Source organism: Peromyscus maniculatus, chromosome 1 (assembly GCF_049852395.1).
Source record: "Peromyscus maniculatus bairdii isolate BWxNUB_F1_BW_parent chromosome 1, HU_Pman_BW_mat_3.1, whole genome shotgun sequence".
Lineage (NCBI taxonomy): Eukaryota > Metazoa > Chordata > Mammalia > Rodentia > Cricetidae > Peromyscus > Peromyscus maniculatus.
The window spans coordinates 213,506,514-213,532,838 of record NC_134852.1 but is presented as its reverse complement, the minus strand read 5'-3'; the positions used below and the strand labels follow the sequence as shown (position 1 = coordinate 213,532,838).

General features: G+C 39.1%; 1 protein-coding gene and 1 long non-coding RNA gene across 4 annotated transcripts in view; one reads left to right on the top strand and one right to left on the bottom strand.

Moving 5' to 3' along the window:
* Rab11fip2 (RAB11 family interacting protein 2) overlaps window positions 1-26,106 on the top strand; it is a 38,124-nt gene extending 12,018 nt beyond the window's left edge. For 2 of the 3 annotated variants that reach the window (XM_015997198.3, XM_006978463.4), the window contains 2 exons: window positions 16,098-16,143; window positions 21,897-26,106. In XM_015997198.3, the coding sequence (XP_015852684.1) occupies window positions 16,098-16,143; window positions 21,897-22,124 (274 nt within the window). In that variant the 3' untranslated portion in view covers window positions 22,125-26,106. The remainder of the gene's footprint in view (window positions 1-16,097; window positions 16,144-21,896) is intronic. The other variant, XM_076563407.1, reaches the window with a different exon arrangement.
* On the bottom strand, window positions 4,934-17,907 carry LOC121824720 (uncharacterized). The gene is made up of 3 exons (XR_006066680.2): window positions 17,488-17,907; window positions 16,563-16,734; window positions 4,934-9,748 (listed from the first exon to the last, which is right to left on the bottom strand). It is a non-coding gene; the product is annotated as an uncharacterized LOC121824720 (long non-coding RNA).
* Window positions 26,107-26,325: the final 219 nt, after the last annotated feature.

Below are 26,325 nucleotides of genomic sequence, written 5' to 3'. Positions count from 1 at the left end.
GTCACATTTACCATTATATATCTAAGTGAGCAGTGGGTCAAAATGCTTTCTGTTCTGTTTAAGAAAACTCAGGTCAGAAATGCTTAAGAAGTGTGGATCCAAACAGCAACTCCAAATACTTTGTAAATGTTAAGATTTATCATACTGTAGCCTTTTCTTCCTACTTGACTTTTCTTTTTGCTGAACCTCCCTACTTATCTTAGGAAGTTCATTTCCTTACAAGACTTCTCTACCTCTACCCCAAGAATGCTGTCAGCCATATGCATTCCTTTCTTGGACTCGGGCAGGAAGGAGTGTCACAAACCCTTCTTTCTGCAATGCTAAGAACTCATGATCTTCTAAGTAGAATCCTGGTGTTTCCTCTCCTTTGGATTTATTCAGATAGAGAAGTTGGAATTGCCAACAGGTGCTTGTGTCTGGGTCTTAGGATGTTCTCTTGAGTGTCATGCCAGTCTTGTAAACTACCCCCAACCCTAGCCTCCTCTCACCTGGGCTAGTGCTTATCAGCATTGGCTCCTGTTTCATTTTGTTTTTAAAACTATAGTTTGCTGGACCTCCTTTCATGTGAAGTATGAATCTTTTCATCAGTATGCCTTGGAGGAAAATCAGTGTTTTAAAAACTTCCCACTGATGACCAGTCTGGTCTAAATTGTATCCCTCTAGTCATACATATTTAGTTTTGACAGCTGGGAGTCAGGAGTTGAGCTGATAAACTCAGATTTGAATGGACCCTACCTGAGATGGAGAACAGCAGAGAACACAGGTTGGCTAAAACAGATCCACAGACAAAGAGGAGATTCCATGTGTTGAAATAGGTAAGAGGCACCTGAGCTGTAGTGAGCATTGAAGACAAGGGGAGACATGGGGAGAACTGTTTGTCAGGATACAGATGAAACCGGGCATCAGTTGTGAAGTTGTGATCAGTGACTCAAAAGCATACTTAGTCAATTGAGGAGATGATGTGTATACCTCATGATGTGTGTTTTCCTAAGGAGGTCTGAAAAATGTCAGACCTCTATCTAGTTTTGGGAATTCTTTAACTACGTGGAGAAAGTTACTTCCTGTCTTACTTTAATGAACAAACAAGCATACAAACAAACAACCAAACCCACTTTTGTCTCTTATATCCTAGGCCAGTACTCCACTACTGACCTCCTTTTTACTTTTTACTTTGAGACAGGGTCTCATTAAGTTACTCAGGGTGGCCTTACGCTTCCTTCAGGCTGGGCTGACCTTGCAGTTATGACATTCCTGCCTCAGCTTCCAGAGTAGCCGTGGTTATGGACCTATGCTACCAGGATGGTACTTTGAGCTTTTAAAAATGCAAATAATAAAAATCTGCTTCATGTGAAGAGCTAATGAAGTCAGAGAGCAATTATAATGCAAGGCATTTTGTGTTTGTCTTGGAAACGTAGGTCCGTCTGTGACTGGCACAGAAACCATGTCTCCTTCCTTCTTTGCTTTGGTGCAACCCTGAGTACCAGTAGTGCTTGCTCAGTTGCTGTACGATAACTTGGTAGTGAGCTTTATATTTATTTCTGGGATTTTTCATTTTATTAGGTGGTGTATTTTACTTGTATTTGGTCATCAAAGAGCCTTCCTAGCGTTCCCATGTCCTTCCTTGCCAGTGAGCTCAAACCAAATATTTTTTAGGAAAGTATAGAAATAGTATCTAAGATGAAGACATATTTATCACTAATGTTTTGCCATTTTAATTGACAGTATACCTTTTCCTTTTGTGATCGGGTAGTTCTCCATTCCTTACTCTCTTCTTTACTTAACCCCTTAACTGGTCATTTCCTGTTTGTGATTGTGTCACATCATTCTTAGGAACTACAAAAAATTAGAAACCCAGAATATATGTTTAAATGTGTCTAACTTCCACAGACCAAGAATTACTATAAACTGTTGCATGTAGCCATTATCAGGAAGCTGTAACATGCCTATAAAAATGGACTATTATTGTAAGGTTACATTTTTTTTACTTGAAAAAATAAACAAGTGATCCTAAAGAAAATATCTTATTCATAGTTGTTACATCTTCCTTTCCAATGTCTTCTATGGACATTTTGTGTGTGTGTGTGTGTATGTGTGTGTGTGTGTGTGTGTGTGTGAGAGAGAGAGAGAGAGAGAGAGAGAGAGAGAGAGAGAGAGAGAGAGAGAGAGAGAGAGAGAATTTAAAGCAGTCCTTAGCATTGTAAACGTTACTGTGTGTAAGGTTTTACTCTTTGTTCGTACTTGTATGAAGATGGCTTGCCTATTAGTCTGTCTGTCGTTTCTGAGTCTGAAAACTTGCAGTCTCGTTGATGAGACTGAGAATGTCAACTTTGGATGATTTTTTTTTTTTTGAGAGAGAGCTCTTAATCCATTAGTGGCCAGGGATTTGCAGGGTTTCCCATGTAATAGTGACTGGGAGTGAGAGGCAAGGGTGTGATTAGTTCCCACAGCACTGACTGGAACTTATGTGTGACTCCCCAGAGATGACTTGAAACTTTTTTACCCTTTGTCATCCTAATACTCATTATAATGGGTCTCATTAATTGGCGCATCTCCCATTGGGTTAATTTGCAGATACCATCCATGCCATCCTTTTCCTAACTCTTTAATGCAAATTGATATTTATGGTCTTTAAAATTTAAAACAAAAGAAAATCTGTAACAAAAAGGACAAACTTTGCTAAGTTTTCCTTCTTTATTTTTTTAAGATGAGAGATTAAGATACAGAGAGATTATGTGTGAGAGAAAAGGAAGCAAACACACTACGAACCCCCATGAAAACTACTGTAGGCTAATAAACTGATGTGAAAATTTCTCAATTTACAGCACTTGACAGGTGCTAAAAGAAAAGCATCTTTAATTTTAATGTGTTGTTAGGACCTCTTTAGAGAGACTGTACAAGTTATTAACAAGGTCCTCCGAGACAGGAGACGGGTAATTAACAAGACCTATGGAGATATAGTTTAGGTAATTAACGAGCTCTTAGGCACTGGACACAGGATAACACGTGGTGAGTCCAATAGTTAAAGAGAGCAGGTCGTTATGATATGACCAAATGCAAGCAAGAGCCTGTACATCCTCTGGAGCTTTCCAACAGGAAAGTATTAAGATTACATTCCAATGACCCCAGCATGCTAATTTTCATAAATCAATACATAAGCTTTTTGGTTGAAGATAATATTTGAGAGAATTACTTCTTTGTAAAATCAAGAAGCAGAAGAGCTTCCTAGATGGAGGTGGATGATCTTTTTTAATGGTGGGCACTGAACTGTATAGTTAGAGGAAAGTCTGTCAGAAGGACATACATTGTATGTTTCTTAATTGTTTTAAACATCATTGGTTGAGTGTGTTTTTCACTTGTGTCCTCTTGTCTAAAACTGCCTATTCTAGATTATCTTGCTCCTCTGATGACTTTAAAACAGTCAGGCTTTTGGCGAGAGAGGAGACCACAGTGGGGACAGTTGGTTTTGACATTCTGGCCTGGGTTCCTTCACTCAGCTCTCTTGCACCTTCATGTTTGAGAGACGCTGTTTCCAGTTGACCTGGTTATTTCCATGTAACTTTGATATTGGTGTCTGTAGATTTAATTCAGAAAACTCCCAGGTAAGCATTTTATTACAAACATGTTGTATTTGGTAGGTGTGTCTCAACTAGTGGCCACAGGTCATTTAGGCTGAGTGAGTTTTAACTATGTGGTTCTTGAGCACAACCTTTATAGATGACATCATGTCTCAATGTCAAAAGCTAGAATGTGCCTGCAAAGGTTAAAATCTAATGAGTTTCTGATGTTACATGACCTGTCTCAGGATGGCTCCTGTAGGCCATCAAGATGAATATGTTTCTGAATTTCAACTCTGATAATAAAATGATATTTTTATTATTTCTTTTCAGTATTTTCCACATGAGAGAGTATGGTGGTTTAAATGAGAATATATCCCATTAGCCAAGATACTTGAATACTTGGTCTTTAATTGGTGACATTGTTTGGAGAAGTTAGGAGGTGAGGGCTTATTGGAGGAAGTATGTAACCAGGGGTGGGATTTGAAAAGCTTTAGGCCTTGCTTTATTCCCACTTCGTTTTCTCTGCTTTGTGCTTGTGGTTGAGATGAGCTCTTGGCTTCCTGCTATGTCTCCCTGCATAAATTGAATGTGCTTAGGCTTCTAGAGCATTTTAAGGTGGGATGTGATAGGATAGAATTAATGTCTTAGTCCAGAGCTAACATGGAGTGCCTGTGGGGAAATAATGGGAAGGGGATGACTAAGGCTGAGGATGACTAGTCAGTTAGGACGCTGTGAACATTGTGGTGCTTTGGGTGGAGAGGAAGGGAGTGCCTTCTGAGAAACACTTCCGAGCATTCTCCTGCCTTTGAGTGAGACAATGGCAAAGGATTGGTAAGAGGAGAAAAGGAACCCATGTAAGGATGAATCTCAAGTGTAGAAGCCAAAGACCATGATGTCTTGTGTGTGTGTGTGTGTGTGTGTGTGTGTGTGTGTGTACGCACGTGCGTGCGTGCGTGCGTGCGTGCGTGCGTGTGTGTGTGTGTGTGTGTGTGTGTGTGTGTGTGCGCGTGCGTGCGTCAGGGTCTTTCACTGAACCTAGAGCTTGCCAATTTGGCTATACTAGCTTGCCAGCAACCCCTAGTGATCCCGTCTCTGCCTTCCTAGTGCTGGGGTTACAGGTGCATATTCTGGGACGGTGCCCCTCTGTTATGAGTGTGCTGGAGATCAGAACTCAGGTCCTCATGCTTGGGTGGCAAGTACTTTACCATCTGAATTGACTCTCCAGGCCATGGTGTGTCTTAAATTTGACAAGATAGAGCATTTTTGAAACTGTTTTGTTTCATAGAAGAATGTAAGGTATATGGTTTCTGAATCAGACTTAGGGTGTTAATCTTGATGGAGAGGTTTGAGGTTTTAGTTTTAGTTTTTTTTTTTTTATCACAAGGTGGTGTTTCTTTGTCTTTTTCAAGAATAGGGACTGTGTGTTTTGAATTAAAACTAGCAAGCTAGTATGAAAACATTTAACAGCTCTTGCAAGTTTGTTTTCCAACACTTGAATAATCTTTGGCTTCTTTGAACACAAGAATGCAAATTTCAGTAACTTTAAAGATTTGTGCATTTAAAGTGTTTTCATCTTATCGTTATAATGATTATACACATTTCTCTCCAGTGGTCCTGGCTTTTCCAAATCTTGCCCTTCTTAATCTCCCATGAGTCTTTCACTGTGGGAATAACCTTGCTTCTTACACCTATAGCCCTCATTTATTTTTGTGCACACCTCCTCTGTAGGCTTCTGTTTTCTGTGCCTGGGACATTTCCAGCTGGGCTCTGTGACTGCATCACCTGATACTGCTTTCATTTTATTGATGATAACACTTTCCTTTTTGAAATGCAGGCAATGTATTTATGTATTATGTATTTGTGGTAGTAACTACTGTAGCCAGATTATCTAAATATCTAATGGTGATGTATAAAATAGACCAAAAATTGTTACCATATTCACTTACTCCATTGAAATATTAGGATCTGAGCATATGACATAGATGTCTTTGAACTTACTGTTTAAAGATGAATTATTCCTCTTTGGATTAATTTGAGTATAATGTTATTAAATAATTATGAATAAATAGCTAAATTTTTATTAGATGTTGAATGATGTTTTAATGTGCTTTATATACTTATTTTACATTTGGAAATTATTCTGATGAAGGAGCTAATACCATTTAAATAGCTGATGCTTGAACATGCTTGGTTTTCTTAAAGTTTATGTCCCCAGATTTTCTGTGTGGTTTCACAGGCTTGTGTAAAACTTCACTAAGGCAAGGAGTGGAGGTTTGAGGGCATTATTTACATGGCTAAGATAATTGGGAGGGTCATGGAAGAAATGACCTGTTACAAATAGAGAATAGAGCATGCCCTATAGAAGTACAGGAAATTTGCCATGGAAAGGTAGAGAAAGGAGCAGTTCAGTGTACTGAAAATTAGGGAAAGGTTTCTTCAAGGCAAATGTCTTTGGCCTTGATCTTGACCACTGAACATGGACTTTATAAGTTGGGAAATTAGTTGATAGACATATCCATTTTAGTACACAGTAATGAAGACCATATAGAAAGTATTTAGAGAGCTATGTGTGGTGGTACACACCTGTAATTCCAGCACTCAAGATGCTGAGGCACCAAGATCATGAGTTCAAGGCCATCCTTTGCCACATAATGAGGCCCTGTCTCAAAAACAACTAAATGAGTAAAGCAAACAGGAAAAAAAAGTTATTTGATAGATTTCAAAGGAATAGTTTCTAAATAGTGGTTTTTATACTATTAAATTATTAGTTCTTTATTAAAAACTGAGCAATCTCACCATTTCTTCTCCAGCTAGAGTCAGGAGCTGTGTTTCATGTCTGTCATTTGCTGCCGGGTAGGTTCCTGAGGAAGCAGGTTTGCTACTGCAGGCTACCAGTGCTCCACTTAATCGGTGCAGCAGCTCAGCTTTCAGCACCATGGACACTTTGTTAGGGAGCTTGGTATAGGAGGAGAGTGTCCAGACAGTCATGTATTTTGTTTATCAGAGACATAAGAAATATGGTTTTTCATATCTTTCTTTATCTTCAAAGAAATGAATTGTCTAAAGCTATGAAAAATGAAAATCACACTGAATGTGATTTACATTTTGATTCAGGGTTATATTTGATTCTTCTGCAAAGGATTTCACAATGCACTATGAAAATAGAACACTTTGAAGGGAATATGGGATAGGTACCAGTTCAGAATTGTAAGTCAGGTTTGGGTTTATTTACATATTTGGTAAAAAGCTGCAGGGCCTTGTGTGTTAGCCTTTCACTGTGAAATAGGGTAACTGGATGGGGAAGAGACTAACAGGGCACAGGAAGTGTGGAGGGCAGTGCTGGACACATAACTAGAGATGGTCACTCTGGCTATGATCTCACTACACAGCATCTACAGAACACTGAATGATTGTGCTAACTATATTAGATGGAGATACTCCAAGTAGAGTATAAGCTCTACTTGAAAGAAATACTAGAGTTTATTAAAGAAGGCAGCTCCAGCTGTCATAATGAGAAGGATAAAAGACATTTATTGAGAACTTGCAACATTTCAGAGTTGCTTTTGAGAAGAGCCCTGCTTTAGAAAATCCGTGGAAGCTCCAGTGTGTCCCCTTACACTGCTCATAGAGTTTCAGGACTCAAAACTCCTTCATCTGACTAGTGTAGTGGTGGTTATATTTTTTATGTTTTGTTATTGTTGTGCTTTTAGAAATAATAAGCATTTCTCATCAAACAGAAAACATATAAAATGAGAATCTGAATGTTAAATATGCTTATATTGTGGTCATTTTATAGGAATCAGTAGGATCTTAAAAGGTTATTTTCTTGGGCCTGCTCATTTAGACTACCAGAGTTCCAAAAGAAAGGTGCTTGTTTTCACACTGGATGAAGGAAGATTGTTGCTCTTACTTGGCTATGATGGTTCTCTCTCATACAGGAGACTGCTACTGAGAGACAAAGGCTACATGAGGCGAAGTCTGTCTGTAAGGCTGTCGGCAGGTAGATTCAAAGTGTGGAATTGTCCTAATGCATGGGACAGTTGGGAAGTGTTATTGGAAATAAAATCACAGGTGAGATGAGGCTGTGCTGTGCATGTCTTATCCCAGTGTTCAGGAGATAGAAACAGGAGGATCGTGAGTTCAAGGCCAGTTGAGTCTGCATAGCAAGACCCTGTGTGAAAATAACAAGTGCAGAAGTGTAAATGAGCAGTTAGTCAGTCTGGGGATGATGGAAAGGGGGAATGAACAGCCTCAATGGATAGATGTATGAAAAGAGATGGGGGAAGGGATCTGGTGAAGGGTAAATGCTTTAAAGGACTCTCAGGGACCCAGTGTGTCTAAAACTGTCAGCGATTGGAGGTGGTGGTGGCATGGGCCTGGCTTACTGGGAATTTGGCATGTCAGGGTTTGACTTTAGCACCCAGTTCTCTAGAGAGCGGGGATTCTTCAGCACAGGAGGAGGTACCCAGATCCTATTTAGGAAAACTCAGGAGTTTGCCACCTGGACCTGAGTAGGAAGAAACACAGAAACTCCAAAGTTCCAGTGAGGCCACATTTCAAGTGCAGTGTTAGATTCTGGAAAAAGCAACCCCCACTCCCAAAAAAAGCAACATTGTGTGGTGTAGTATAGTTTTCCTTATAAAACTTAGAGGAGCCAAGCTGTGGGAAAGTTACTGTAGCATAAGAAACTTTAGATGTCAGCATTGGTTATAGCTGTAGTCTTTGAACTGGTGGGAACGAGTGTTTTAACCATTTTCTGAATGAAGAAACATTTAGGAAAATCTGAGTGGGATAGAATAATGTATAATTTCTAGTGAGATTATTCGTATGTCTGTAGGGGCAAAGAGTGTTTTTTCATGCAAAACCTTGTATTCTTTTCTGGCAGACATGGAGTTCTACAAACTTGCTGATGCAAACTTGGTCACTGTGCATGCTTTAAGGGCTGGGCTTCACGGCCTGGGAGCTTGGCATGTAGAACTCTGTTGCTCCCACAGCTGTGCTTTGTCATCAAGGAAGGGGCTCTGAGGATTCACTGCTAATGACAGCCCTTCTTGAGGGCTTTGCAGAGATGGCTGCAGCCTTGAGTGCTTATGGTCAAACACCTTCCCTGCATGTTGTTCTTGACACCTGAAGCCTTCCTGGAAACCAGGGGGTACCACAGCCTTTCTTCAGATATGACTTGTCGTGTCTTAGCCAAGAGTGGTGTGGCCTTGTTAATCTGGTTTAGAGGATGGCAGATACTTCCTCCTGCTCCTCCTCAGGAGTTCAGATTTTCTTCAAACTTCCCCAGAGTGTCAGGAAGCTTAGGGAGGCTGGACTGCCCTTGACTTCATAGGCAGGTGGAGATAGTGTACCAGTCCGGTGAGCGGTGTTGGTACCTTGCTTTCCTCACTCCATCCTAATTCTGTTTTGCTTCTGAACTAAAGGGACTACTTTCCCTCCCACAGCCACCACTACTAGTGGATATGTGGCACTAGCAGTGGCAGGCCAAGGTCTCCTCAGAGCACAGAAATAAGCAATACAGTTTCCTCAGTGACAGAAAAATTGTCTTACATCAAGCGAGGCATGATAGAATTATGAAGTAAAATGCCTGAAATTTTCAAGTTCATCTTGACATGTCAGCGAAGTTGTGAGTGTGTTGCTGGATTTATTCTTCTCGTGTATTAAGGGTACTTAAGAGAAAAAACGTTTGAGAGGCTTAGCTTTAAAGGAGTGGGGTTTGGCCTCCACGGGCTTATGTAGGAATCAGTGAACTGTTGTACAGACATTTTAAAGACATAAAATAATTCCAAGTGCTTTCTTCAGCAGGAGAAAATGGTTAATAAATTTGATTGACTATTAAGTTTTCGAAGCCTGCCTTTCTTTGGCAGATATCTACAAGTCCTCATGCTCTAGGCCTTCCTGCAGCAGCAGCTAGTATTCATTATAGAAACGCTGCTGGTCTAGATTTGCTGTCCATGACCTTTGGTGTTACTGACCACGGTTTTTAATTGTCTTGCCTCTGAGATCTCCTAAAAGATACCTCATGAGAATATTAATAAGCAGATTGCTGTTACTCCCCACAGACACTTCTGCTTTAGTTCTGTTTTGTCACTGGAGGGTTGGGTGTGCCCAGTCCCAGGAGAGAGCATGTAGTTCCTGGTGCTGTTCTGTCATTAATTTGACTTAGTCCGATATTGCTTGCTTTTTTCCTAAAAAGAAAGAAATAAAAATACTGTTTCATCTTGTCTCCTCAGGTTTATTTGCCTGTGTAACAGACATAATTATAATTAAAATGTGCTTACTAAAGAATCTCGTTGACTACTTCAATTAAAAATTGTTTTTGAGCTTTGGGAAGAGGATCATTAACAATTTTTAAGAACTCCTTTAGTGTGAAACCATTCAGGAGCATGAAATAAGAAGCACAGGAGTAGCTCTTTAGAATTTACCGGGGGTTCTTCTGTTGGTTTGTAGTGTGGTCAGATAGTAAAGTGGTGGCAGGTTGTGTGCTCGTAAGCCAACCAGTTAATTTTATTGAAAGTCCATTAATTTGGAACTTATTTAAACTTTCATTAACAGTTTGTCTTGGTTTACCTTTTTTTTTCTGTGATAGAGACCATAACCAAAAGCATTTTGGAGAGGAAAGGGTTTATTAGCAAAGAGCTCATAGTTCCCCAGAAGGGGAAGGCTGGGCAAGAACTCAGGGTAGGAACCTGAAGGCAGGAAATGAAGCCATGGAAAGGATGCTGCTTACTGACTTGCTCCCTGTGGCTTACTCAGCCTGCTTTCTTATACACCCCAGGACCACCTGCCCAGAAGGCAGCACCACCTACAGTGAGCAGGCCTCCAAGATGCGCATTCATCGAGAAGATGCCCCACAGGCTTGCTTACAGGACAGTCTTATTCAGCATTTTCTCAGTAGAGGTTTTCTGTTATCAGATGACTCTAGCTTGTGTTGACAAAAGCCAACCAGGACATAGCTGTAAATGCCGGAATATATCTTCCCATCTTAAAAAGAACTGAAAACAGTCTACTAGTATCCTCGCAGATATGAACATAAGTAACTTTTGTTATTTAGGAAAAGGGTTTTCTTTGTACCTTGGGGACTTGCTGTCTTGTTGGCGGACATTGTATTGTCTTACCATTGATTTACTCAGCCAACCATCCTGGCTCTTACAAATTGTTAAAAAGTCATTCAGCATCCACATTTTATGTTCCTACCATGCCTTAGACACCGTGGCAGAGGTAAGGCTGGAAAGGTTAATGAGATATGATTCCTTCAAGTGGCTTCCAGCAAAGAGGCATGGGAAGCCCTGGGGTGAGACCAGATTCAGAAAAGGCAGCTGTTGAGCTTCAGTTTGCTGTATAAAACAGTCATGCTAATTTCTTTTATTGTTCTTCTAATGTTAATTTTTTGAAAGTTAAAAATATGAAATTTTGAATAGTTAGGTGGCTTGTACTTGGGCACTGAGTACTGGAAAGATAGCTGAATAAAATGTGGTGGGATTGAAACTTTGGCTAAAGAATTTATCATTATTCAAGCAGAATATCCAAGCCAGAGGTTCTGACAGCTAAGTCATGAAGTTAGACTTGCATCTGAGATACCACCATTGCCAACAGAGCCTTGGCTAGATTTGGTAAGATGGGGTGAACAGAGGTGTGATTATATTCCTATGATCAGAAAGGTAGCACACGTGAGCAGCAAGGAGATGTGATCTAGGCTGAGAGTCCCAAGGAGGATGGATTTATGGGACTTGCCAGCTAAACACTGTTTCACTTTGGGTGCCCAGGAGACAGTTGATGAAAAAGGCAAAGAGGTAGATAGTTTAGGCACATTAACCTTGAGGTGCAGGTAGGGTTCTTGTTCTGAATCTATAGCAAGACATTTGTAAGCCCAGTATTCTAGAGGATAAAGAAGTTGTGTTTGTAGAGAAAAAGATTTCAGTCATTCATCCATAATGTGGCAGCAGCTAAAGTAGCAGGAAATGTGAAGCCATCGAGGCAGAGTAAAGAGAGGTCTGGCCACATTCCTAGGAAGTAGCTGGCATTTCCCACAAAAGGACAGAAAGAGGAAGGTGGCAATGAAAGGGGCATTGGGAGTGTGGGTGGAAACAGGCTGGCATGCTGAACAGAAAAAAAAAGTCTCAAAAAGAAAGAGTTGCCATTGGTGAAATCGAAGGAGAGATTGGAAAGTGAGGCAATTGCCCTGGTAAAAGAAGTTTGTCATCAAAGAAGCAATGTTGGGAGTGTGGGGATTACAGAGTGTGGAAGAATAATTTCCTTTTGCTGTGAGGGCTGGTGTCCGTATTCTGCTCTCCAGGATATACCAGTCCAATACTGTGAAGCATGCTTCTCTCATATTCTTATACATGTTAAAGATTTAATGATGCATGACGGCTTCTTGTAGTACCTCTTCCCACCCACCCTTGCCACTGAGGGAAGCTTGGGTCCCTAGAGTTTTTTCCCTTCACTTAAAGGACAGGATCAATAGGATGCTGACCTTGGAAAGTAATTGCTGTTAGAAGTTCTCCTTTGGTAGTTTAGAGTTACACTTGCTTCATTCACATAGTAAGATACTGACCAGTGTCTAAAGAAACTGCTCTCCTCTTCCTGCCAGGTGTCACATCTGTGGAGTTGTCAATAATTTGGATTCACATATTAAATGTAAAATGCAGAAAGCTGTAGGACAAAGTAGACTTTGTCATTTGAGCAGTGATGGTGTTTAGAAAGAGAGTAGGAAGTATGAGATGCTCCCTAAGCTTTGGAAAGAGTGGTCCATGCAAGTGATAGCCTCTTGCTTGGAAGGTTTCCCATCCTGAAGCCTGGAGGTTACATAGTTGTATCTGCTTATAATAGACCTTTGTTCTCAGGTGTTCTGTTGTCTTTACAAGTGCTTCATGCTTTAACATTCTGAATAGTTCTTCCCCTTTCTTAGGGCTTCCTGCTTTAAAGAATGTGTTTGCTTTAAGAAGGAAACATTTTGAGTACCACCAGAAGCCTAAATCACCACTGTAACAACTGTCCTTTACTTCATATGGACAGGTTTATTTTTAGTGCCTATGTGTGGAAGGCTAGTATAACACAGACTTCAGTTTCTACTCAATTATTTATTTACTCCTTACTCTAACTTACTCTAAAAGATCATTTTTCAGAATTTTAAAATGAATTTGCAGATAAAAAATTGATGCTTTTACCTGAAAACTTGATTATGTTAACCTTAAAACATTTTATCCATTTAAAATATGTTATTAACTCATATGCTTAATATGAGTTAAAATACTTTATCTGTTTAAAAAGTACTTTAGGATCCTGTGGCTCCTTCAGACTTCCTCAAGTCTTTTTCTAAAATTAAACTTCAATTCTGGAGTTTAGTTCATATAGACTTCCTCTTCATCATGAACATATCCAGGTTTATTTTCTACCTGATTGAAATCCTTAACTTGTCAGCAGCTCAGTTGAGCAGTCAAACTGTATTATTCAATATCTTGTCTGACATGAGGACACCAGTCCAAAGAAACAGATATCACAAATTGGTGCCACACTTCAATAAATAGAGACATTTTATTTTGCATCACACTAATTCAATCCAGTTCAGTTAACTCTTTTTTCTCCCATGTAAGGACAGATTAAAAAAAAAAGGCAGCCATGAATGACTGAGTTGGTCATGTGTTTGACACGTCAGTGTGTGTATACAAAGCAGACCACAATGGAGGGCTCAGCCTTTGGATTTCAGACAATACCAATGTGGGAGCCTTCTCAGCACATGGTGTAGAATGGGGACCTCAGCTCACAGACAAGCTCACACCCATGTACATGCTCAGGTACAGAGGTAGGACTGGGCTGCTGCCCTGAGTACCTCGCCCTTTTAGCCCTTACAGTATTTTCAGCCCTTTCTCGGGTCCTTGAGTTTCATTTTAGCTTCCTGAGCAAAAATTACTCAACACTGCATATTGGTTTGTGATTTTTGATAAAAATCTGTGATCTAAATGTGTTCCTTAAAAATCCTTTTGATAATATAATGCCCATGCTTCTGTTATTTCTCAGTTCACTGATTTCTGCCTGAGACAGACCATTGACTAGATACAGTCATGGTCTTTTATTCTTGGAGTAGAACAGAGTAGAGCAGAGCCTCAAATGTGGATAATTGCTATCTTATTGAGAGGAGACTAATATTGTTGGGAAACATGCACTTACTGCTTCATGGATAAGGTCTGAGGTCCTTGAGTTTGGCCTTAGAACCCTTCAGGAGCATCTTACCCCTGCAGTTTGTGCTCCAAGGTCCTGTAGTGATGGCACTGTCTAGCACACATTGCTCTCCCCAAGTCTCCACAGAGCCCTCTTCTAGACAGCCAAGCCTCTCTGTCAGTCCTGCTTTTCCCACAAAACAGGCCTTCTTCAAGGAGAGAACATGACTTTCCCACACTTGCTCTAAGAATTTTAGGATACCCTACCCCTCCATCCTGTGAATGAGGCTTTATCCCATGATGAAGTGAAATTGGCCATTTAATCCAAAATGCCTGTGTGAGGCTTTGGCAGTCTAGTCAGCACTCACAAAGGCATAGGGCTGGTATCCCAGCTAGGACAGATCTCGGAGCCAGATTCCACCAGTCAGCAGTGGAAGGACTCATACCCGTTGCCTACTTTCCCTTATTTTTAAAATGAAGTTATGGAAGATAGAATATGGTACAACATTGCCCTCTTAATTGGCAGGAAAATAACAGTTAATTTTGAGAAAGAGTTTGAGACATTCATGAAATCATGCACGGAGCGTGTTCTTTCTGCTCTTTGTTTTCTGAGTTAGTCCATTCATGTTCTCTTCATAGCAGTCTTGTTTGAGAGACACTTTTACCATCATGGTTTTACAGGTGAAGGAACCAAGATACAGTCAAAGTAACTTGTTCAAGGTCACAAAGCAGCAGGTTCAGGGGTAAAGCCACAGCTCCAGAGCCCTTGACCCTTTCTCTGGTACCCCTGAGTGTAAGCAATGATACCCATGGGACTGTCCACCAGTGGATATGGGTATAGTGCAGTGTTCTGCTTATCAGGAAGCATGTATAAGGTCATGGAGCAAGGAGACACTACTCTCACTGGCCCCTTCATTCCACTAGCTTAGATTGAGAACTGGAGAAAGCAAGAAACTACTTATCAGTAGTTGCTACCACAGTACAGCACTGTAGGTTTGTTCTTATTGTTTCATTTCTTGTCAGGGTTTTGAGGCGTGCATGATTCTATGACACTATTAAAGGTCCTTGCAGAACACCATGCAGATGGTGACATACAGGGATGGGGAAATGTAGCAGCCACGAAAGCCTGTCAGTGGTACACTGCAGGGGCTCAGTCCATGTCTTATGGTTGTCTGCCTGGTCACTCAGCCTCACTGCAATGTTAAAATGCTTCCACAGGCTCTCTTCCAGGGAAAGGTCCACACCCAGTTCTTATGATCTGGATGTGCAAACCTGAGTGTACCATGTACCATAACAAGTGTACCATGGCTACATAGGAAATTTTCTTGCTGTGGTCCTGCAAGCATCATGCCTTTTAGGGTTTGCCATGTGGAACATGACCTATAATTAGGGATGTGTTCCAGACAAGATTTCCAGTGTCCACACTTTCTGTCACACAGTCAAGGTTTTAAAAGCGAATTCCTTAAGTCTTCAGAGGAATCTGTTTTTTTTTTAAATGTAGTATGCAGATAATGGAAAATATGTCTTATAGTTAAGTCTTCTTTTTAATATGTGTATGTGGAATAAAAAGACTCCTAGGACATTAATTGCTTTGTAGCTGTTCTGGAGATAAGTGTCTTAGATGCTGGGTACAATTTAAAGTGGAAGAGCACTGATGAAATATTTACTCGTCAGATGGCTTTGAAGTTGAGCTTCTCTGGGGTGGTTGCAGTCTCCTTCCTAATGGGCATATTTCAAAGGAGAAAGTGGCTGTGGCATTCTGCTGTGATGTCTCCAAATGAACAAGATCTCTTTTGTTTTGGTCTGTTTCTAAGTTTTGGGAGCTAGATACTTAGAATCACATTAATGACAGAAATAGTTTCTGCCACTGTGGACTCATTCTCATTGACAAGGTAAGGTTTGAAAGTTAATTTTTCCAATACAGTTTGACAGTTTGACATTTTAAACAACGGGTGCCTGAGTTCTTTTATTTTATAATCTTTCCAAACCTAAATTTCCTTAGCTTTCCACAGTAACATATCAAAAGGGTTGAGGGTATGTCTATATAAGATGAGGAATATATTATAAGAACTCTTTTTATGAAGAAACTTGCTGGTAAAGTCACTATGCTTAAAGATATTTAGAAACTATGTATTTAAGATTGATGATTCTTTGATTCTGATAACTGGAGGATTTTCTTTGATGGTTTAAACCTGCAAATGCTTTAAGGATGTTAAGTAAATACTGTTTTGCTTTCTACATTTTTAATTGAATCTCACTTACCTAAGCTAGGACTTTAGACAGACATGTTGCAGTGTGGCCTAAAATGTTTCTGGTTTTGTTTCTTACTGTACAGACTGTGCCACATTTAACCTTTATTTTATGCTTTATTACTTAGTTTTCATGTGAATCCAACAAGCAGTGAAGACCTCAGGAAAGTCCCGGTAAGTTGACAAGATCACCAGAGAGCAAGCCTGGCTTCTCCAAAGCACACATTTCCCAAATCACCTCCTTAGTGGCAGAAATATTGATCATTGTGGTGATTTGGGGAGAAAAAAGAAAGTGAAACTGAGACTTTGTCTTTATTGTACAAGTGAGTGTGCTCAGAGACAGTTCAAGCTGATGTAGTTACAGTCAACGTCTATCTAGTATATACATGTTTGTTTATAACTTGTGACCTCAATGTGAAAGCTGTATATCAGAGTCAACATTATAGTTGTAATAGTAGACTGACATTTGTTGTTTGGACAGGGATTGAATATAAAACAAAGCTGCTCGTAATATACATCAGGAAAGCAGTGTGGTAAGAGACCAGAGTTTACCAGGCAAGGCTTTAGAAGGACGGATACTTCAGGATACTTACCTTCTAAGTCAGACCCAAGCTGGAGCTATCCTAGGATTGGCAGCAGTCAGTTAAATGGATGTATGTAGTTTGCAGCGATTGTTGAGATAGTTTGACTTTGTTTTATTGTTATCTGAAGTTCAGCATTGTACAGGAAAGTTCAGTTGCATCTGAGTGTTCTAAGTATGTTGACCTGGAGAAAAATCACGTTATAAAAATGAAGGCAGTTATTCTTACTGGAAAACTACATTCTTACTAAGTAACAGAAAGAGGCCGGTGGTTTCAACCATCTGTCCTTAATGTGTGTGATCCAGATGTATTTAAATATTTTCTAGCAATTGCATATTACAATTTCCAGTATATTGTTTGTCTAAAAGAAATCAAGGTGGGGTTACAGTTTATTTTATAAACCATTTTAAGTGCAGATGTGTGTCTAAAGAATGGTAGAAAACACTTCAGATGCACAGACTTTAGATAATGCTTTTGCTATTTTATGTAAATGATTTTTAAGTTTTGATGTTTCATAAATACTTAAGTCTTTATAATATGGCAGTCTTGAAGCAATGTCAGATTATATGAAGTCAGCCTTTGATCAGATAGTGAAATGAATTCTACTGGGCTGTTACTTAATCTCAAACAAAATGCAACATCAAAAATCAATTTAATATGTAGCTATTGTTTATTAGGTAACCTTAATTACAATTTCTGTGTGCTTGTAGATATATTTTTCCAAATCTTATAATTTATTGCTGTTAAAACATCCTCAGAAATCTTTAAAGAATAAAATGTGAAAATTGTTTTAGTTCAAGGATTTAAAGGTGATAAAAGAATCCTTGATGTGTGATTATTTTTCTCTGGAATCTAACTATTCTAAATGACAGTTAAAGGATTACTAGGTGTTGCTAATGTACTGCAAGATACAATTAAGAGGAGAAAGTGTCCTTACAGACTAGTTTTCAGGAGACGTATTTGAACAATTTTTGTGTTGAAGATTATAAGATGTTTGAAGTAATTTACATGAAGTTCTCTAGTAATAGCCATCCACCAAGTTATTTTCTCTCCTTCTGGACGGAGTATTGTGTAATTAGGTTTGTATGTCGGCTATGCTGGTGCCAACACCTGTCTGTGCAGGCTCGGTGTTTAGGCAGGAGCAGTAGCCAGTTGAAAGGGCAGTGTGAGCTCTTTAAGGCCTAATTAAGAACTGAAAGGGAGATGAAGAGAGGAGGACAAAAGATGTGAAAGTAGCTGAGATGATGTTCCCAGAGCAGAGTTCCTCATTAGACAATAATGAGATGATCCGAGAACACCAGGCCTTCATCTCCTCCCTCTCTCTCCCCCAGTCGCCTTGGATGTCACTTAGAACCCCACCAATATTTGGTTACCAGGACAACCTTTCTTTATATCTTCAGTTATTTTGAGTCATGATAATTTGCTTTTGTCTGGATTTAAATATTGTAAAATTTACATATATATATATGTATATATATATGTATATATATCCTAGTTTAAAAGACTAGATTGTGTGTAAGGTAAAAATAGCTAATAATTCTGAGAATCTTCCACATGACTCTTACTATTATTTAACATTCTGATTAAAAACTTCATAGAGGACTGTTCCTCTCTTACCCAGTCCTCCATCTTTGTGTCTGTATAAGGGACTTTGCTTTTAGCAGACATGAAGTAGAGAAGAGAAAGGATTAGTTGTGAAAGAAAAGAGACAAGGAAAATTTATATTAAATTTCAAAATAGGAAAACCACTTAAAACGTGTGCTGTGAAATGTGGGGATGAATACTGAAGTCGTGGTAGCCCTGTTGCAGTCTGCATTTGCTCTCTCCCGGTTTCAAGGTTGGAGTTTTCAGGTTCTCCTAGATATTAGTAAATGTACCTTTGAAAAACTGTTTCTGTGTTTGCTTGAGAGTATTATTCCTCTTTAAGCAAACTATTTTTTGTAACCAGAAAACATTTTAACATTGTTTATATTAGTTAATATTAATCTTTATTGCTTCCTTTGAAGTTATAAATGTGTGTGTGTGTGTGTATGTGTGTGTGTAGTAATATGTCAGTTTAAGAACTTTAAGCCTAAAATTAGAAAATTTGCATGGTTTTCAAATATTGAGTAAAATCTGGAGCCACAGCTGAGCTATATTAATTATTTTTATTCTTTCCCAGAGTGTAGTTTATAGTACACGTGTCTCTAAGGTGTTTTCCTGTTCAGAAACCTGAGGCTGAATTTTAGGTAAAATATCCACTTGAAAAGAAGACAGGAAAACTTTACTAATAACAGAAATTCATTTCTAGGAAGTAGACTAGGGTGAAGGAGCTAAAGAATATGTGTGTGTATTGTTCATTCTGGCTGTGAAGTATTGAACAGTATAAATAATGGTGATCCTGTGAGACTAAGATGAGTCTTGTCCTGGCATTTAGACCACTTATAATGGAACATTTTAATATGTCATTTATCTTCCTTAAATAAATGTTAAAATATTAACGACGTAAACCAGTATTATTAGTGCAGTATTAAATGTAACCATGTGAATGATTTTTAATGTATGCCATCACTTGTAATTTGAAAAATCATTGTATTTATATATAATTTGATTAAAATTAGAGAGTTTTAACAGATGCCATTATGTTAAATTCATTAAAAAACAACAACAACAACATAAATCTGGCAACCTGTAAGTAACATAGCCCATTTAGTTTAATTTCATGGGCCCCATGATTCTCAGATTTTCCAGTAAATATTTTGTTAGAGAAGTAAAATCATAGAAATTGGACTTTATTATTTTAAAATGAAGTTCAGAAAAAAAATTAGTCAGTAGATAACAGAATTCTGGAGTTGGAAGGGGTTGGAGATAACTCGCCAAATAAGGGCTGTGAGACTCTGGCCTCATTTTTATACACTAGTACTTGTGCTAAGGTACAAAGATTATCTTATTTCTGACAAATCAAAAATATCTCTATAATTTGTCTTGTATTTACTATAGAAAAATGCATAATACAATGTATATTTTATGAGAATATAATTAACAAATTTATAATTACCTCTAAACAAATGATGACCAATACACTATGTTATAGGCTTAGCTGATCCAAGACAGGAGGCAGCTAGCACTTACCTCAGAATTATTCTTATAAGACCAGCATTTGAAACGGTGGGGCACAAGTAATTTAATTCAGAAAGTTTCCTATTTGCTAAGGGAAAATAAAATAAGTTGTTTAAAGTATTTCTCAGAATTGAAACCCACTTCTCTTAAATATTATGTTTATTGACTTATGATTAAAGTAAGTTTATAATAAACTTCAATATCTAGTAAAGGATTTGGTTTTCCTGTTTGAGATCTTGGTAAATATTCTTTTTTAAGTGGTGCCATTTTAAATGAACATTTATTAAATGTTAAAAATTCTTTGCATATTTTATCATGGCGTTATGGAGGTGGTTAAGGTTTTTATAGCATCCAAATTCATGTTTTCAGTATTTTAATAACTCTGGAAGTAGCCTCTGCTCCCCCAGACAATCTTACCCATAGTTGTCATATTGGTTTCCTGGAACATTGCCTCAAAGATATTTCTGCTTTACAGTTGATCATAGCAGAAAAGCCAAGAAGTGATTTATTTCTGCTTAGAAACCTTCAGTGGTATTTTTCATTTAGGAAAAATGCTAGAGGTCCTCAAGGATGACACTGCCCATGCTTGATGGTGCAGTGGGTATCACCAGAGCCTCTCTTACTTGTTTTCTGGTCTTGACTCTCTGGCCTGTGGTAGGCCACTAGATCTTGAGCCCTGTTTGCTAACTGCCCATGCCCATCACACTGCCCATTTCTGTCTAGAGAGTGTAGCAGGCTGTCACCATCTGAGCCCTGAGGCCTTGGGTATTTGAGAAGCTTCTCAGCCTAAAGTGTGTATATCTGGGGAGAAGGGGGCACGTTCGATGACTGGGATGTCACTCTAGCTTCTGCCTGGGGTCTCACAGTAGGAGTATATGGTGAAGTTCTGGCTTTGGCTTTAATGGAAAAGTTCCAGACACATAACAGTCAAAGAGGATGCTGAAGATGGGAGAACAAGCCTCTTTCTGCATTTCCCAGGCTTCACCCATCCTCTGCTGGACAGACTGAGTCCAGCCTTAGGAACAAGAAAACTAGTTTTCTTCATATTTTAGTTGATTTTCTTAAAGCAAAATGGAAGTGTTTTGGCTAACAGTGATGCAAATCATCCTAAATTGCTGGGTTTAGGGATAGAACTGTATTTTCAAGGCATAAAATGTGCTGTTTTGTATCAAGATATATACACAGTGGAGATCTAAATCCCAGGGCATTGGGATCTAGGGAGTATTACAGGGCCCATCTTCATCCTCACAAGTTGTTTTCCTCAGATTTTGTTGTCACAACACTGTTAAAATAAAACAAGTTAAAGGAAGGATATCTTTTAATTATGTTTATGCTTTTGCTTGATTTTTTTTGTTTTTTGGCCACTAGAACATTGTTAGCTAAATAAATAAGTGAGATGAGAGGCCATATAGCTGTCCTGACCATAGTATTCATGTGGCTGTAGCTGAGCTCTGAGCTTCCTGATAACAGAGAAAAAAATGGAAACAACATCAAACAAATGAATGTTGTTTATGGGAAATGGAAAAATCCATTACTCAGGGAAAAAAGCTCACCTTGCTGATCAGCTAAGATAGAAGTTATGTCCATGGACCATGATCATTGGTTTAGTTCCAGGTGCCTTCATCATTTTCAACAAATTAGAGAAGCAGGTTTGTATTTCTGTTTCTCACAGCCATCATCAGTAAAAAGCCCAGGTGGAAGTAGGAATCTGAATTTAGTGGAATGATTCTGTGAACACAGTGTCTGTATGGGCAGTGTCTATATGTATAGTTTCTAAAGATTCTTGCCAGTCCTTTGTCTAAATCTCTACAGATGTTTAGTTTTAACCTATTTTCATTACATTGGCTAACTTGTAGTTTGAAATTATAGAGCATGTGCCATCCATTCCTTCTAGCATGCTGAGGATGGAACCTAGGGCCTTCTGCATGCTAAGCAAGTACTCTGCCACTGAGCCATACCTCAGCCTCTGGTTGTGGTTTCATCCTCACTGGCATGGACAGGCTCTGCACTTGGAAGTTGTTTCCAGTGTAAGAAGGAATTTCCGGTGCAGAGTTGAATCAGGCTTCGTCTGTCTGCTCTCTTTTCTTTGTGGAACTAGCTGGCACCTGAGAACTGACACCCTGTTTCTATCTATGGCTGGAAAGAAACTTTATCAGCCTCAGCAAAACCAGAAGATGAAATTCTGAGTAGCTCTTAATGTCTGTCCCTGCGTCCTGCCTGCTAAAGCAAGTCTGCATTTCATTACAGGACAACAATCCTTTCGATGCCACGGCTGGGTACCGCAGTCTGACCTATGAAGAGGTGCTGCAGGAGCTGGTGAAGCACAAAGAACTTCTTCGGAGGAAGGACACCCACATCCGGGAACTAGAGGACTACATTGACAACCTCCTTGTCAGGGTGATGGAGGAGACACCCAGCATCCTGCGAGTGCCCTACGAGCCATCCAGGAAAGCTGGCAAGTTCACCAATAGCTAGTGGAGACAGCGGGACTGTATTCCTAGTTGAGAAGAGAGTGAGAGGGGATGAGGAGGAAGGGAGGAGTGTGTTACTGGAGGAGACCACGCTGTCAGGTTTCACCTCCTCCCCTCCATCATTAGGAAAGGTGTTGTTGGTCCTATACATATTCACAGGTATTATCTAGAGTGACCTTTGTAGTGAGTGAATCACTCTAGACTCTGAACGGGCCATGTCCTGATGAGTGAAGAGTTCTGTGGCATCACTTGGGTGCTTGTTCTGGACCCTTGTCTGCCATAGGCCTGGAAATATCTTCAACATCCCATGAGTTATTCCTCAGGAATAGATTCCATAAAGCAGAATTGATACTATTGTTGGATTCTTAGAAGTCAGTCCAGACACATTTAGCATCAGGAACACTACTCATTATAAAACACTACTAAAAAAAAAAGCCAGGTTCCTCATATATCTATGACTATGTATGTTTGAGTGTCTCTGTGTATAAAGTACATGCATATACCTCATATACACATGTGTTTTTAAGACATTTAAAAACAAGTGGTTGCCTCTAAGGTTAAGACACCAATCTTATAGTTTAATATGCGCTTTTGCAGTATACACCCAGGACTGCTTGTCACCAGGACCACCAGTGGCTAAGCTGCTTCAATCCACTTCTGATTTTTTGAACCCTGATTTTGAGGGGATTCACTACATCCACCTCCAGCCTCCAACATCACCCCTCCCCAAAAGTCCTGTGCCCCAAAATGTGATGATCTCAAGTTTTTTCAAGGAATGACAAAATTTAGGGTTCTTTATTCTTTCTGCAGAAGCATAGATTCCTTCAACCAGTGCTCTGGTGTTTGAGTTTATGGGAAGTATAAGCAGGAGATAGGCTAGGACAGTTTTTCTACTGTAGATCATGAACAAAGACAACAAAGTTATACTGAAAATGAGCTGGGGATGGGGGCTGGTCGTCCGTTGCCTGATAACCCAAGGCAACGGCAAGTTCTAGGAATGAAGGGCTTGGTTTCAATTTCATTAGTAGTAGAACAGATGGTTGCCTTTGAGCCCTGAATCAGAAACTCACTGGCAGTGAGTGTTGAGAACAGCCCTTCACCAGCGTCACAACACGGAGCACCCCACGTCCACCCTTAGGAACTGTTTTGTCACCCAATTACGGGCTCTTCATTTAAGCCCGCCTCCATAGAATGGTGGTCCCTCTGTGGATCAGCTGGAAGTATTTGTAGAAAGTTATCCTGAAATTTAAAATGAAAAGCAATGAGAAAAGAATATTGCTGATCTTCTGCTGGTATTTTAACCTTTCAGATCTAAACACTCTGAAACAGATTGACTTTTTAAATAGAGAATGAAAAGACTGCCTGCATACAGAGACTGATACTGAGGATATTCTCGAGCCCTGTAGTGAATTGCATTTTTCTGATATTTATCTCTAGTAAGACTTCACTGAAAGTTAAATGAAAGCAGAGGTTATAGTTTTGCTGATTTTCATATTTTTTAGTCACAAAATCCCTTGTTACCTGTATTTTCTGAGTTTCTGTGGTTTTCTAGAAAACATGGGTTTTGAAGTGAATTTTTTCCCAAATACAAACTTAGATACTTTTCTAAAATTAAAATAGAGAAGGAAAAATGGCCTTTAAAATCAATTTTCCTTCTACTTATAATTAAAGTGATTCTGTAATAAACTTCAAAGTCTAGTGTAGATTTGATTTTCCCATGTGAGATCTTGGTAAATATTATTTTTTAAATGGTGCCATTTAAAAATTAACATTTATTAGATGTTACCAAATTCTTAAAATTCTTAGCATATTTTCATCATGGCATTGTTGAGACTCTTTAAAGAACCCAGACCTGTGTTTTCAGTGTGTGACGGATGTCTGCAGGTGCAGTGACAGGCGTGAGCCAGGTACGTCCTTTCTAGAGTGACCTTGAGCTGTCTGCTGACTCTATCCTGGGAGTAAGTCTTCCATAAGTCTCATCTGAAAAGCATGGTTCCAATGCCTTTCCTCCTTTTATGAGGACTAAGTTATATGGTAGTTTTTGCCTCCATAAGAATCCATGTGTGTGTACTCATCTGCCCTTAGTGACTGGCCAGGCTGAACTGATCTTTGCCTCTTCAGAATCTGAAATGAAGCTTTGTCCAGTGGCAGTCTTGTAGGCAGTGAGGTTTATCTGAGGAATGATTATTGTTCCTAAATTAAAAACAAAAGTCGAAGACAAATAAAAAGTAGCCATTTACACTCTGTAAACTGTTGTGTTCACTCATGAACTTAATGCTTTCATCATCAGACAACACAATAAACCTAGAAGTGAACAAGTGAACACAGCGTGTGTGGTGCCTAAGTGTAAGTGGGAGCCGGGCACTGAGGAAAGAGGGTATGGAAGGTGATTGGTTCATTTTCCAAGTGTGACACAGAATATTCTAGTGGTTTACCTTTTTATTAACTTAGAAGTGGAAATAAAATGTATGCTTCAGTAAACAGTGCATGCACAATAGATTTTTAAGGACATTTTATTTCTACTTTTAGCTTAAAAATACATGCTCAAAATCACTTCTACTGACAAGAAGATTTTTTAAAATCACAGAATCAACACTTCTCTCAAGCCTGATTTAAGCTAACACACTTCTGTTACATAATTAAACTATTTCTTGAAACAACAACAGTATTTTACAACCAGTCTCTTCCCAGTTCTAAACTCAGCGACAGTATTACCACATCACCTGTCTACTGAGACGTAAGTGTCGCTCCTCGAACACCAAGGTCATTGCTTAGACTTGTATATAAGATGCTGTGTAGACCATTGGTGTAAGTGTTGGAAGCATTGCCTTTTGCTGCTGTGTTCTGCATCGACCCTAGTTTTTCTCTCCTCCCATGAATGTAGCATCATTCATAGATTATACATAACTACGTGTGTTGCTTTTGGCAGTAAATCAAGATCTAGTTGTAATTTTCCAGCTGTGAAAATGTCACCTTGTATTTAAAAGGGTTTCATGAGTGGAAACCTAAGTAAATAAGCTCATTAGTGACAGCCCTGCTTTTTCATGTCCCCATTACCATCCTACCCACTCCTGCTGCATCCAACCCCCACCCCATGTGAGTGCTTATTCTTGACAAGGAGAATCTTAAATGAAAAATAAAAAGGAAGACTTGCTGACGCTAAGTATCTATAGTAACTGTTACACTAAAGCTTTTGCTTTCCTGGATAGTGTTACTTCCCCTAAAACATAAAAGCAGCTTACCTTGGATTAGGGAAGCAGGCGTAAACTCCTTGCCATCTGTGTGCTCATCTTCCTGAAGGTGCAGTAGGTGTCACTCGTGTATGGGTGAGGTGTGAGCATGCCCAGTCATTTGATCTCTTTCCAACAGAGGGAAAGACTGCACTGCAAGCTCCTAGTGGTGCTGGAGAGGGTCTGTCAGCACATACCGAAAGCCCCCATTTTCACAGATCTATAACTTTAATAATCCAGATGCTGTCCTTGGAAGTATTTAATATGCAATAGGTAGCACCTTCACTAATTAATCTGCATATGAAGGGCTTCCTGATGTATTTAATAAGATGTGTAGAAGTTCTTCAAGCATTAAACTAAAGTTGACGTTTTATTTCATTTACTTTTCTCTGTCAAAAAAAAAAAAAATCAACCCTTACAATGAACTTGAAATCTGTTACCTAATGGTACATTTGAGCCTTTTAATTTCTGGAGCTTCTAGATTGTATGTATTGTGAGGAATAAAAAAAGATGCTGCAGATCTACAAATGTTCCTAGCAAGTGTTTGAATGATGTAAGCATTATTTATAATCGAAGAGTATTACCCCTACCTTCTTAAGTAAATGCTTAGTAACTCATATACATTTTTGCAGGTACAAAAGTATATAAACATTGTATAATGTGACAGTTGTATAATTTATGTAATCTGATGCATGAGTCAGAATTTTTATATATGATAATTGATTTGTTATAGTTGATTAAAGTGTTTAAACTTAATCCAGTCATCAGAATTTCTTATTGTAGATAAAGCTGTTCCTATCATGCACTTCTATAGGCTTCTTCATTATCTCTTGATAATGGGACAGGTTGTGTTGGGGCAAGTGTTCAGTAAGGTCTCCAGACCTGCCTTGTAGGGAATGTGGTTCTGAACAGTCATGTAGAAGTCAAGTACCTTTTCTTTTAACTTACTCTGTGTGTGTGTGTGTGTGTGTGTGT